The sequence below is a fragment of the Equus quagga genome, chromosome 12 (assembly GCF_021613505.1).
Source record: "Equus quagga isolate Etosha38 chromosome 12, UCLA_HA_Equagga_1.0, whole genome shotgun sequence".
In the NCBI taxonomy this organism is placed as follows: domain Eukaryota; kingdom Metazoa; phylum Chordata; class Mammalia; order Perissodactyla; family Equidae; genus Equus; species Equus quagga.
In genome coordinates, this window is record NC_060278.1 from 57,448,072 (window position 1) to 57,462,692 (window position 14,621).

General features: G+C 39.1%; 1 protein-coding gene across 7 annotated transcripts in view; it reads right to left on the minus strand.

The window, feature by feature from the left end:
* Positions 1–14,621, minus strand: part of DENND1B (DENN domain containing 1B) — a 244,776-nt gene that overhangs the window by 222,825 nt on the left and 7,330 nt on the right. For 3 of the 7 annotated variants that reach the window (XM_046678991.1, XM_046678992.1, XM_046678990.1), the window contains exon 2: positions 12,277–12,341. In XM_046678991.1, coding sequence (XP_046534947.1) covers positions 12,277–12,341 — 65 coding nt within the window. Of the gene's footprint in view, positions 1–12,272; positions 12,342–14,342; positions 14,615–14,621 lie in introns of those variants that run through there. The other 4 variants (XM_046678994.1, XM_046678993.1, XM_046678995.1 and 1 more) reach the window with 3 other exon arrangements.

The window sequence follows — 14,621 nt, forward strand, 5'->3', positions numbered from 1 at the left end:
TATAAGCCCTTTACAGTACAGCTTACAAAGCACCTTCATGCCGTTTTGTATTCGACTCTCATAATTCTTGAGATATGTAGCACAAAACTTTTGATACTGTGAAAAGTGAAATCAACAGAAGCTAAACAACTTGACCAAGTCATACAACTAAAAAGTAGTGAAGCCAGGACCAAAAGCCATGTTTCAACTCTTAGTCCAGTATCTTTCCACTCCACCATGATGTCTATAAGGTGAAACATTCTGTTTTATCTGTAAAAGGATTCCAGGCTTTAGGTTTTTAGAAAATCACGTCATGAAATCCATTTGCTTCTGTTAACCTTGAAACAGAGATTTAAACACCTATTCACATTCAACCCAAGTAGTAAGCATTAGTTTTATTAGTGTGTGTCTGCACTGAGAGTTTCTAAACAATTACCTTTCATAATATTCAACCTCCTCTACCAGCTTTCCTAGTCTCATCATTAGAAAAACAAAAAAGGTTCAAAGGGCACTCTATCTCAGAACAAGAAAGTACAACTTTTTCCAAACAAAAGAAAGCATTTCATTAAATGCTTTTTTTAAACAATAAAAGGAATGAAAACTTTTTAAAAATCAAAAGAAATTAAAATAAAATTATGAGAAAAAAGAAGCAAAGTACAATTAAAAGTAAAAATAAAAACTAAAGAAGGGGCCGGCCCTGTGGCGTAGTGGTCAAGTGCAGTGTGCTCCACTTTGGTGGGCCGGGTTCATGGGTTCATATGCCAGGCATGAAGCCACACCACTCATCAGCCACACCTTGGCAGTGCCCCACAAATAAAAGGTGGAGGAAGACTGGCGCAGGTGTTAGCTCAGGACTAATGTTCCTCAAGCTAAAAACGAGGAGGACTGGCAACAGATGTTAGCTCAGGGCTAATCTTCCTCAGTAAAAACAAAAACAAAAAAACCTAAAGAATTAAGCTAAAACAGTTCAAAGGAATTAAAAATATTAAATCTCTAATGAATGAAAGAATAAACACCAAATACATCAAAAAAGTAAAAGTGAAACAAAGCAAAAGTACAAATTCCAAAATTTAACATCTTATGCAGATGGCATGAGGTTGTGCAAAGAGCTAGCAGGCCTCCACTGGGCCAAGTTGCTAAATATAGATTCCAGAAGGAGAAAACATGGCCTTTGGTCTTTCTCTTAGGTGCGTAAGATTCTACACTCCTGTCCTTGTGGGTTAAAACATATCTGTGTGGGAGGAAGACATCTCTTAGAGAGCACTGAGCTCTAGCTTAGTCATTTCCTCCAACCCATAAATCAAGCAAAAGCATCCAGCATCTATTCTCCTTAATCCTAGCTTTTAAATTAAGAGCTTTAACTCAGAATAAGTATTGACAAGTCCCTTAATAATAATACATAAGCAATTTCTGTGTTTTGACAAATTAAATCCAGCCATATCTAAAAAAGGTAAATTCTAGTCATATTTAAAATTATATTTTAGAGTAAATATAAATTATTTATGTTAAATCTGTAATACATACTACACATAATACAAATTATACATTTTCAAAGCATTAAAATACCATAAAAATATAAACTGTAAAACATGCTAAATATAATTTAGTCTTACTGTGATGATTTACAAGGCAATTCAGAAGTGTTCGGTGACTTCATTTTCAATACGTGACCACCATTGTGAATACAACACAAGTATGAAAGTAGTAGTATATGCTACAAGGTTTAAGGTAGAAAATTTGAAATAAGAGTCCTCTCCTCCCTTCTTTCCATGTTCCTCTACAAACAAAACGGTCACTGCCAATCTGAGAGAAATGAGTCAAAAAATTACCAAAAGATTTTATAAATTCCCAAATCGAGGAAATTAGAAGTGAACAGATTTCCTAATGGCTTTGTAAAGAGTTTTGGACAGCTGCACAAGCTTCAAATGCCAAATTTAGGACACATATAAGGTACTGTACTGTAGATTCACTTATGCCTTCAATTATTAAGCTAAAAATGAAGTTAATGTCTACAAGTTAAAATTTTAACTTTCAACTGGAATTTATTTTAATATTTTGACTTTTAGAGTAAATATTGTTACTAACAAACACAATACTAACCATTAGAAACTTGGAAACTAGTATTTTTGCACATAAAAATTCTCAGCTTACTATTTCTTCTATAATATGTCTAAACCTTCAGAGTGAACACAACCAACACAATCTTGATGAAATTGCATTGCCCCTCATTGTCAATGACTAATCTGCAGATATTCATCACCAAAATCACACATTTCATAGCAAAACTACAACTCCAAAACTTAGTTCTCACATCCTCTGTTGTAATAAAAAAAGATACATTATTTTCTAAAAGTCAAGTAAATTAACCTCATTCATTGCTTATAATTAAACAGAAATACTATTTTAATTTCTATAAAAGTGTAACAATGACCAAAAACTTGAAAAAAATTTCCCAAATAGTACATGACTTCCTCTTCCAAACAACATAGCCAAAATACACTGGAATCTCAAAAAAAAAGACATTTAAGAATCCTTTCTTGGGGCCAGCCCTGTGGCCGAGTGGTTAACTTTTCGCGCTCCGCTTTGGCAGCCCAGGGTTTCACCGGTTCGGATCCTGGGCATGGACATGGCACCACTCATCAGGCCATGCTGAGGTGGCGTCCCTCATAGCACAAGCAGAGGCACTCACAACTAGAATATACAACTTTGTGTGTTTGGCGGGGCGGGGCTTTGGGAGAAGAATTAAAAAAGAAAAAGCCCTCTTCTCATCCATTAAAAAAAAAAAAGAATCCTTTCTGAACCACTTCCATACAAGTTTACTTAAGAGTAACTACTGTTAATGCATGGACCCTGAGGACAGATGGTGTTCCTGTGTATTAAAACACTTCTGAACTTATTTGGGTTTCATTTCAACGAATGTCTTCTGCACAAATTCTTAAGTTATTTCAAATAAGCTTTCGTCAAAATTAATAAGTCTAAATTTTATAATTACCTGGAGACAAAATGTTAAAGGACTGTTTAATTTTAATTAATATAAATTTGAATAGTAAACACATCCTTATGCTGGTGCATTTCTGCTACCAAACCAAGACAAAATTATGTTTGAAATGACTAACTTCTGGACACTTAATACATTTGCAGAAGACCATCAGATGTACTAAACTGATAGTTCTACACTTTATTTTCAGATTCAAATGATAAATAAGAAGGAACTGAAAGAGGAAAAGGCTCTATCTGATCTTTACCAGTTCTGCCAACTAAGTCATAGAGTTTGTGGTTTATCAACAGTTCTACTAAAAAAACTTTTTTAAATGAAGCATCTATTGCTTATGATGATAAAAATCTACAGCCTTTCAAAGTCCTTTACATTAAAAAATTTTTTAAGAAATCTAAAATAGGTATTGGAAATACAGCACAACGTTTTACTAATTTCACTTTAACAACAGAATATAACTTAAGCAATTACTAAACATCATCCATATGGAAGGTACCTTCTGAAAATCTACAGGAGATGCAGAGATGTTTGTCCTCAAAAACCTAAAATCCAGTGGTTAGCTTAAGTCAGGGAAATCAAGTTCAAGTTCAAGATAGCATATAACTGTCACAAGGCAGATATCGAAAGGATTACCACTCAGCAATTTCTTTTTATATCTTTTACTTCTCAAACTGCAATTTCACAAATTTCACCTGTTCAATGATGTTGTTATACTTTTAACAAAGAAATTAATTTAAGAACAAGTATCAACCTTTCAATACCCTTTACAATTTCCATTCCTTTTGTTTAAAATCCATCTCAGTACCTTCAAAACATTGCCTCAACAATTTAACACATACTTTGAAGACAGTTTGGGTCAGACACTGTTTTAGGCTCCGAACAAAACAAAACTAAACCCAACAAACCCTACCAAGGCAAATTACACTACAGCAGAGAGACTGCTTCTTGATCACCTTCATTAGCTAAAAATATTTATATCAAAAGCAATATACGTATTCTTTACTCTTAATTATTCACACAAGATTCTGAATAGGAACTAAAACTCCAACTAACTTTAGAAAAAGATAACCACCTGGTACCCAACTGAGAGCTGACAAGATAACTAATTGTGTCTCCTCCATCATCTCAGGACTACCCCTGCCTCTCCTCACTCCTCTCTCTCCCACTGTCCCCCAGGTAACACACACAGAGCTCAGTTGGGTGCCCTCTTCCATACTCGGTGCTGTATACTGTGCAACCTCTCTTACAGCCCTGACTACACCATTACAATCATTGATTTGAAACTGACACTTCCTCTCCAAGAATGTCACCTTCATAAGTGCTTCTCACCTGTGCCTGACACATAACTGGCACTCAAACGTTCACTAAACGAATGAAAGAGGGCTGACTACTTCCTATGGGCTTTATGCTCTTCTTCCCATTGTCATCTTTTTATGTCTGTCAAAAATTAACATAATATCACAACAACTCTGGTCAAGCCTAGAATGAGTCAGGGATTTGCTAAAAGGGTGGCTATCTTAAAATTGCTGTGAAAAATTTCAATGCTATTAGAAAAAGATGAGTATTTTAAAGGCAGCACGGTGCAATGGTTAAGAGTTCAGGCTCTAGAATCAGAAAAACAGGTTCAAGTCCCAGTTCCAACTCTTCCAGCTGTATGACTTGGGCAAGTAATTTGAATTTTCTGAGCCTCCATTTCCTCATTTCTATAAAAATAACAACAGTCCCTGCTTCATCTGGTTGTAGTGAAGACAAATAGGATATGTAAGCTCTTGGCATATTTACTGACATATGGTAAATACTAAATAAATAGTAGTTTTTATTACTACTTCTGTAAAACATCTAACTGCAAGACCAATCAGAGAAAATAAATCCACAAATAAGGCTCTGTAACCATGATGCTACAGCTTTATTTCCTTAACTGAGAACTTATAAACAAACAAAAAAAAGTCTTAATGAAATTCACTGAATACTCTGTATTTACACTTATTAAAGCTGTTGATCACAAATTACAAAAGGAGTATCAATATAGATATTGACAGAGGTACACTTGATCCTTAGTTCAGAGTTCTTTTCCCTACAGCAAACTGCATCTTTTTAATTAATTCAAGTTTACAAGGCTTTCTTTAAAATTAAAATGCTCCCTTGAGGGCTGTCTATCAGTTGTTCACACCTCACCACGAATTACTTTAATCAGATAAATACATTAAGTAATACCACCTACTTAAAGGAATTGCTATTTGAAGAGTAATGAGAAGAGTGCTTGGGGTGGAGCAGGCCTGTATAATGCTCATGGGGAGAATCTTTATGCAGTCACCCAGCATTACCACGACAATGGCACCTGCAGGGTGAGAGCAGAGGGGCTCCAGGAATTATACAAGACATCAAAGCAATTCCCCTCCAATGAGTGAACTAGGTGCTCTTTAAGGAAACTTCCAGTTCTATTATTCTACTGTTCTCTTCTGGGGTCTCCTAAATACCTGTACTCTCCTAAATACCTCTAAAAAATCAATTCAGGAGCACCTTCCGCAAGTTCCCCCACAAGACCAATGACTGACCACCACACAAATGTGAAACAAGACACCCTTTTCTATAGATAAAATTAAATCACTACCTTGAATACATCAACTTATCCTTAATTCACATAAACAAAGAGTCTAACTATGCCCAAAATAAATACAACAGGGAAACCACTCAACCTAACAATACAGGAACACTGCAGTATTTCAGGAGTTTCTCAAAGCTATCTTTAATGCTTTCTAGCTCAAATGAAAAACGTTAAATAAAAAAACACCTCTCCTAGTTTCCATAATGTTCCTTTAGCATAAGCCTAAGAGTTTAAAAGTGAGAAAAGTTTTCGAATGATAAATGTTAAAACTTATTTCCAAGGAATAAGGATCCTTCAGAATTGATTGAGAACATACTTCACACTTACTCCCTTTGAGTTTCATTGTCATTTAAAGTAACACCATGGCTGCCTAAAGTACCCCAAAAATGCCTATTGCTAATATTGTATACACAGGTTAAAATGTATATTTTAAAAGGTAAATTACTGTCCTCTGACTTGCAAATTGAAAACAAAAATTTGGAGGCATAAGAAAATCCTTCAAAGGAGAGAATATTATCGAAAGTCTATCAGGAACATGTTAGCTTGAAAGTCAAGAAAACAAGAAAAAACCAGAACAAACTGGTGGCTCTGTGGCAAAACACCGTGGTCAAACAGCAGTGGAGAGGACACCACCATGAAGAGACCACACAGAGGCACCACCTCCCACATGTCACAGTGAGAATCGTTCACACGAGAAATCAAGAGGTCACCTTGGATTAAGGCAGCAAAAATAAAGAACATGTGAAATAGAAGTACCTAACAAGTTATAATCAAACTATTAAAATATAAACTCTAGGGGACAGCCTGGTGACGCAGCAGTTAAGTGCACATGTTCCACTTCGGTGGCCTGGGGTTCGCCAGTTCGGATCCCCGGTGCAAACATGGCACCACTTGGCAAGCCATGCTGTGGCAGGCGTCCCACATATAAAGTAGAGGAAGACAGGCACGGATGTTAGCTCAGGGCCAGTCTTCCTCAGCAAAAAGAGGAGGACTGGCAGGAGATGTTAGCTCAGGGCTAATCTTCCTCAAAAAAGAAAAACCAAAAAAAACTAAAATATAAACTCTGCAGCATCCCTATCAGAGTAATTATCAACAAATACCGAATGCTGAAATTTGATTTTTACACTTGCAGGCAGCTATGTGGAAGGTGATGTAATGTACCACAGCCAAAAATAAAAGTATGGCTATTCTGAACTATTTTCCATGTAAAACAAAAAATGGCACATCTCAAAGATAAGGTTATTCTAGAGAACACATTAAATTTTGTCCCCGATTAGCAAAGATGAGAAAATAAGAGTTTCGGTCTTCTTAACAACCTAGGACGTAAAGTTAATACTTTCAGTCAAGATCACTCTAATCTATCCTAATGCATCTGGATTGAGAGGGACTCAGAAAGAGTTCTTTCATGAACACAAAGCTAGAGCAAAAACACGGTAACCAGATTTTACTCACAGATTCCTTCCACCTTGAGCAATACGTAAAGTCTCCTAAACCACTTTATTGTGCACGTGATTCATCAAAGTTCTACTTTCTAAATGTTAGGATTTTTTTAGGTTTTAGATGTGTGTGGATGGGTGTACATGGGTTTAAAGGTCGCCTCCACAAACATACACATAGAGCAACTGTCCCAATAAATCTTGTGATGTGAGAAGAGAGGAGAGCAGATGTGGATCCTGAAGCGAAGAGCTTGAGCACAGGATACCCCAAAATGGCCCAGTCCAAGATATATATGGTCATGTATTTCTAACACCCCTGCTACTGTCATGCCAGCACACACTTAAGACCACTTCTAAAACCAGCAGCTCTCTGTGAATTAATCTAATCAACATTCATTTGATCAATGGCCAGGTACTATCCTAGGTCCAAGTTCTTTTGTTCATTCTGTAAATATTCACTAAACATGCCATATACTGTGCTAACCTTTTCTATAAGGATGCAAATTAATAAGTCATGGCCCGGTTCTTGAAGAGCTTACTTTAGGCACGGCAAACAGACACTTAGATATGTCTTAATATACAGACATATCTCTATGTCTGTCAATTATCATATTAGACATCTGTATAAGAACACAGTAAGAGCTAAAATACAGGCAGAAGCAAAATGCTGTGGATTCTGTGTAAATAGTATCCCTACAGATGAAAAGTTATCAAATAGAAAAGTGAGCTTAGAAATACCTCCTTTGTGCAGAGCACGGGGGATACTAAGTTAGGATTCTTTGGCGTAAGGTTCTAACTTAAGAAAAGAGTAAGAAGCAGTTAAACTGTTAACACAAGCTAGAGATCAGAAAGATGGATAATGTGATACTGGGTTGGATGGGCTGATAACAGTGGAAAGTCGGCAGCAAAGAGGGATTTGTTCCTAAGAGAAATTATTCTAGGTAAAGAGAAAGGAACAAAGAAAACAAGATTTGCTAAACGTGTTGAAAACGACTAATGGCTAGAACTATTGAATCAAAGAGTCACTAAATACGGAGATGTAAATCCTAAAAGAGAAGAGTAGGGGCAGACAGGGGAATCTCCTGAGCGAGCATCAATAACCACAAGGAAAAAGCTCAGTAATTATTTCATGTGGAATAACACTCGATTCATTAATTTCAGGGAAGACACTGTATTCCTGTTTTAAAAAAAATACCTGCACCACATGTAGTTTATACTCTAGTATTTCCTCACATGATAATAAAGTAGCGACACTGAGCTTATGTGAGGTCATTACACAATGAGAGGCAGCAGATTTAAAAACAACATTAAATTTACTAAAAAGAAATAGATTAAAATATAGACTCTGGAGCCAGTCCACTTTGGGCAAGTCTCTTCATTTCTCTATGCTTCAGTTTCCTCATGTGCAAAATGAAGATAAACATTTCATAGGATTTTAGTGAGGCTTAAACAGTACATGTGAAATATCCAGAATTGTGCATAGCACAAAGTTAGTACTACATAAGTACCACCTGTTGCTGCTGCTACTACTACTACCTACTACTACTGCCACCTACTACCACTACTACTACTATTATTACTACTACTACCACCACCACCTACTACTACCTACAAGTACCACCACTACCACTACCACCACCACCACTACTACTTATTAACTACTACTAATAATAACTACTGCTACTAATTACTACCACTACTTACTACTACTACTACTACTACTATTAACTACAACTACTACTTCTTGGAATAAGCTAGCAACAAAACATAAAAGAGAAAGCTAGGGTACCAAGGCCATTGCCTGGAAGAGAAACCCTGAGAAGACGCATCTCTAATCTTCCACTGAGGAAGAGCTACTTTTCATGTCCCTCAAATCCTGAATCACTCTGGGGACGGCAGGGACAACATGGCAACCCTGAGTCCTGTTATTCGAATTGAGGAGAGGCCAACACTGCTGGCTGCACTTCCTGACTGCTGGGAAGCAAGAAAGTCAGCAAAGAGAGGAGCCACAACAGCAAATAGCTTGGAAACCTACCAGGAAGAGCATTAAGACCTAAATGTTGGTGCTTCACTCTCGGACAGTTGGAGCAGAAGTTGCTAGAGAAGTAGTCCTGCCAGGGAAACATCTAAGAAAAGACACCCCAACAACCCATCGGACACCACCAGAACCAATTTTACTAACACAACAGGCACGTGCTAGGGAAACACAATCTGAAATTTGTGGGGCCCTCCTTGTGAAACTACTTCCCAGTGTTCTAAAATGTATTGTTTTCAGAAAATCAATGTAATGCCTTTGAAATAAGTCCAAATAGCAACAGATCAGATGAAGATCATCACCTTACAGAACTAGCTATACTGAGTTATAGTTCAACTAATGCCATTTCAAATCACTAACTAAAACTTAGCTAATAACAATTTGTCTCTGAAGATATTTATGATCTAAATTATTCACGATAAACGAAAGAACTTAGAATTTCTCTATTAAAAAGTGAACAAGAAAAACATTCCAACTATATTAATGTAATATCACCAATCTTAGCATAAACCAAGTTTACCCTGAGCATCATATTTTCTACAGGATCAAATAGATAGTCATCAAAAAATACACCAGTATTCTGAGAAATGATTCATTCAAAAAATAAAGCAAAATTCTGAAAAATGCAAACAGTATTTTAACTGAGTTCCCAACATCTACTCCTTGCCAGTTGTTCAGTAAATCAATCGTGATAATCTTGCTACTCACCCCTCTACGACTACCCCACCAACGAATATTTTAGGCAAGCTCAGGCCCATGCCAACTTGGGCCACTAGGATGGAATGTTCTGGGGGATTCTGGGAAAAGAATTTCTGGCTCTAAAGAGAGTGCCATGAAAAGCCAGTGTCTGTCACCCCCATAATCGTAAAGGAGAAAGGAGAGTTCCAACTTCTCTGACAGCCATCCTATAACTACAGGAATCTAAGCCATCCAATGATACCATTACTGTGGGTGGCAGAGCCGAGGTGCAGAGGGAATCTGGATCTTTGATGACCTGCTTCTAGACTTCCTCTTATATGAACTATCAAATTTTCTAATTATTTAAACTTGTTTTATATTTGTACCCTAAGCATACTAATTTACACATTTTGTTTTCCAATCTTTTACTACATAACAACGTCATCTGTGTTCATTCAATGTTAGCAAAAAACCTTATCCTACTTTAAACAAACTGATGCACAAATCAGACTCATTAAAATAAATAGATTTTACTGACAGTTAAGTAGGAATATTCCAATAACTTTCTTTAATGATTTCTGGACATTTTTCCCTTTAATATTTATCAATAAAGTAGAAAATTAATAAAAATACTTATAAACATCAAACTCTCAACTTGACATAAGATTTCAGTTATATAGCAGCATTACTTTTTGGAGCACAAAAAATATAACTTGTAGACTCTAAAACATTAGTCATGTTCGTACTATTTAAGTCACAATCAAAAAAAGAAAAGCTGCTAATGCTTTTTACATAACTGAGTTTAGCTTTTTAAAAAAATCTTTAGAATTTGCTGCCAATCAGCCATATTAATGGAAAACATGGATGGAATGGATTAATTGCAACCTATATAGAGAGAGGCCAAAAGTGTTTATTTTAACCATTTATTATATTTCCAACTTCACCATGCTGGATAAACTGTCAAAATACAAATGAAGAGGTTTCTAACAAGCATTGATTTAAACAGTAACAACAACACAAGGCAAAAAGGTAATAAAAGAAGAGCAGGAGTAGATACGAACTGGAATAACTAGTTCCTGGAAATGCACAAGGGCAGAGGAGGGAGGAAGGAGGAAACCTCTCAGAAGTTTTTAGGGAAAGGTCACACTCTCTGTGACACATCCACAGATGAGCTGTTATACAATGCAGATCGATCCTTTGATCAAGATCACTTTAGCACGCACTTAAAATTACAGAGAAATCATGTTTTCCAAAGGAATTTAGCCTGTTTTACAAACACATCAGGTGAGCATTACTTCACCCACCTTAGCTAATGTTATGGTGGGTATTTTGACGATTTATTCATACCATAAATACACTATAGATTTAAATTGGAGCTGAAAAAAATAATGTATCCTTTTGAGTCTTCAAAGAGAACTTGGTTGGGCCCAAAAAGAATGTAAGTGGACAAACTTCAATACATACAGGACAACAAAAGATAAGCTTTTTAATCAGAAAAAGCTCCCTACAACCTAGGATCACTCCTTGTTGGGGGACAAACCAGACCACCGCTGTTGTTCAAACAGGCCAGGAGTACAGCAGGTAGGGCTGGTGGAGGCAGGAGCGTGTGTGACTTCCTACCTAAAATTACTCATGCTCATTTCACCACAGCTGGGCTGGGCTCCTCTATTTTAAGGTATGCAGCTCCAAATTGCTTAGGAGCATATAACTGCTGGCCATCTTCTGGAACTAAGAGCGTCAGCAGACCTTCCACCAAGCCTTTAGAACGAACAGCTAAGTCTCCACAAAACCCACACTTAATCATCAGGCTATCTAGGGCCTAAGTAGATACACTGCAAGTAAAATCATACACGGGAGATGTCTATGAAAACATATCACACAGGACACACTAAAAGGAAATAAGCAAGAAGACAGATCTCTTATGTATTCTTTTCCACCACCCCTCCCCGCCACACACGTACATATGACAAAGTTAGGGAAAAACTGACAAAAATCATCATACTAAAGGGTTCTTGTCTTTTCAGGAAATTATATAGAACTGACAGCTAAAACCCTTCCAAGTAATGTCGCACCATTGTTTACGTGCTATGCTACTGGAGTAAATCCGACAGAAGGGCCTACGCAGTCTGCTTTCCGGAAACATTAGAAGGGAACTGGTGTGGCTCCCATTTGCAGTGGCAGGAGAATTTCCACTAATGTTTAAAAAAGGAACCAAATTTTCAAAGACAAATGAAAGAAAATGAAAAGGCATGCCCTTCCACAAAAACTAACGATAATTTTATCAACCAATGGGAAAGCTGAGTTGTAAGTTACATGGCCTTAACATACAACACCCGAAATTTAACCCTCACAGATTAACATGCACGATTTCTACAATCCCAAGGTAAAGACCTAGCATCTGTTTTATTACCAGTAACGTGAGCCAGTAGATGCAGAGAACACATTTAGCGCTATCATTATCCTGAGGCTATTACGTCCCAGCGGTCTACAACATTAACGCTTGTTTTGACAGACTCAATCATTTTAAGAATCAACAAAACATACCTACCTTCATTTTCAGAGGCATGACATCTCACTTTCAATACCAGATCAAAGGTCCTTTCTGGATTCTCCCTGAAACAGAAAGAACTTTGTTTTATTTATTTCCTATGATAAATAAATAAGCATCTGTACAATGTGGACACTTTCTTAACTCTAAAAACCAATCTTGTTCTTGTCTCAGTAGATCCCACATGACTATCTGACCACAACATAGCAGAAACGAGCAAGTGTCTTCCCAGTTCAGCAACGTGAGAGAGTTGAGGTCTAGGAGTTCTGAGACTTGGGCAAAAAACACAGAACCTCCGAGCCTGTGTTCTCACCTATAAAGTGCCTCGTTCACTTTACAGAGTAATTGTGAGGGTTATAAATCAAATAATACACATGGAATCACCTCATAAAGCATTAAGTGCTGGATAAATGTAAAGCACTGCCTTTATCTCCTTGAATCAAATCAGAAAGCCAGGATGTTCCTGTCTCTAACTTTCCTTCCCAAACCTTCTTCAAAGGATTCGCAATCTAAGCGTAAATGATGAACTCCACCTGCCACGTTCCAGACACCCCAAAACGTTCATAACGCTCCTTAACTGTGCCACTTTGCACACACTTTGCCTGAGATGTAGCTACTGTACTGAAGCACATTGAAAGTAGCAAACTCTACAGAGACTCCAAGGCTAACAAAAAAGTCCTTGTTTTATGTCAATTCTCAGCGGGGAAATTGGACATCTGCCTCAATGTTAGATTTTCCCTACAGGAACAGTGCGTTTGCCCTTGCTGCCTTCAGAAGTTCGCTTCTTTCCTGAGTTCTCAGACGTTCAACCTATTCAATTGGTTTAATTTCAAAAACCGAATTGAAACCTATCGAGACACTTTTTTTTCAAATTACAGTTCCGTTTTATCTCTTTCTGCCAGAAGATAAAAGATGAAGCCAAGTCTGATACCACAAGGCCCACGTGACCAAAGTGTTAACATATTTCAGTGACTGCTAAGGAGACCTTCGTGTCTTTGTACACTGGCTGCTTTTAATACATACTTCCTTCAAGAAACTCATGCGAGTTTGGCTTCTAAATAAATATTTTTTTTAAAAAAAAATTTATGATAATCTAGAAACAAGTGACTAGACATGTAAGTTAATTCGCAAACACCCATTTCCTCAGCCCTCCCACTATCAACTTGTTTCAATGTGAATAATCTGGACTCAGCTGACCTCCTTCCTCATAATCCAATTAATGCCAAAAACCATACATATTTCTTCAATCACTTACCCCAGCCCCCACGATGTCAAACACTGAGGAAAATCATTCTAAATCACAAATGTTCCTATTTCCCTAATATTCTCTAGAATCTCTCTGAGGTGTAAAAATTGCTGATTTCAATGAAACCGTGAAATTTAACAAGCCTCTGGCACTAATACAAATATACATGATTTTTTTTTTTAACTCCTGGGGGGTATGGGGGTGGTAAAGAGGAGGTAAGGGAAGAAACCGGAATTCTCTGCAAAGTTTCAGGAGAAAAATATAAAACTCACGCCTCTCGGGCACCCCAAACAAAATCACCACAGCGCTGCCAACTGCTTTTGACCTCATCTCCCTCCGAAAAACGCCCACCGCGGGACTTCAGCAAGCACATCAAAAAAAAAAAAAAAAAAAACGACCATCGCATGGGATACCATTTTGCAAGCACCGCGCCCGTAAAAACACACCTCCGAGGCAGATCTCATTTGAAAAGCAGAGAGCATCCGAAGCAAACGGACACACGCACAGCTGAAAATGAAAGGGTGCCCCGCACGCCGGGGAGACGCTCCGAGTGACAACCGCTTCACCTCACGGCTCGCTCCCTCCCGCCCTGCGGACGCCCGCGAGACGCGGCGCCCGTCGGCCCCGGAGGACACACCCGGCGGGCCGGCGCCCCTGCTCCCCGGGGCGGCCGTCGACGCGGGCCGGGGCCGCGGGCCGGGCAGGCTTTGCGGCCTAGCGCTGTCCGGCCGGCCGGCCGACCCCCCGGCCGCCCCGGGGAGCGTGAGGGCCGGGGCGCTGAGGAGGGCCGCCCCCGCCCGGCCTCCCGGCGCCCACTCACTTGGTCCTGCAGTCCATGGTTACATGTCGCGGAGGGCCTGCCGTCCCCCGCGCTCCGAGGGTCGCGCCGCCCCCGCCCCGCCGGGAAGACGCTGCTCAGAGCGGCGGCGGCGGCGGCGGGCCCATGCCGGCGGCGCCCCCGGCGCTTCCCCGCCCCCCTGCCCGCCTGCCCGCCCCCCCGGGGCGTCTCTGTGACAGCAGCAGCCCAGCGCGCCGCCGCCCCCGCGTCCGCCGGCCGCCGCCCCCGCCGCCCCCACGGCTGGGGCCTCTGGGTTCCGGC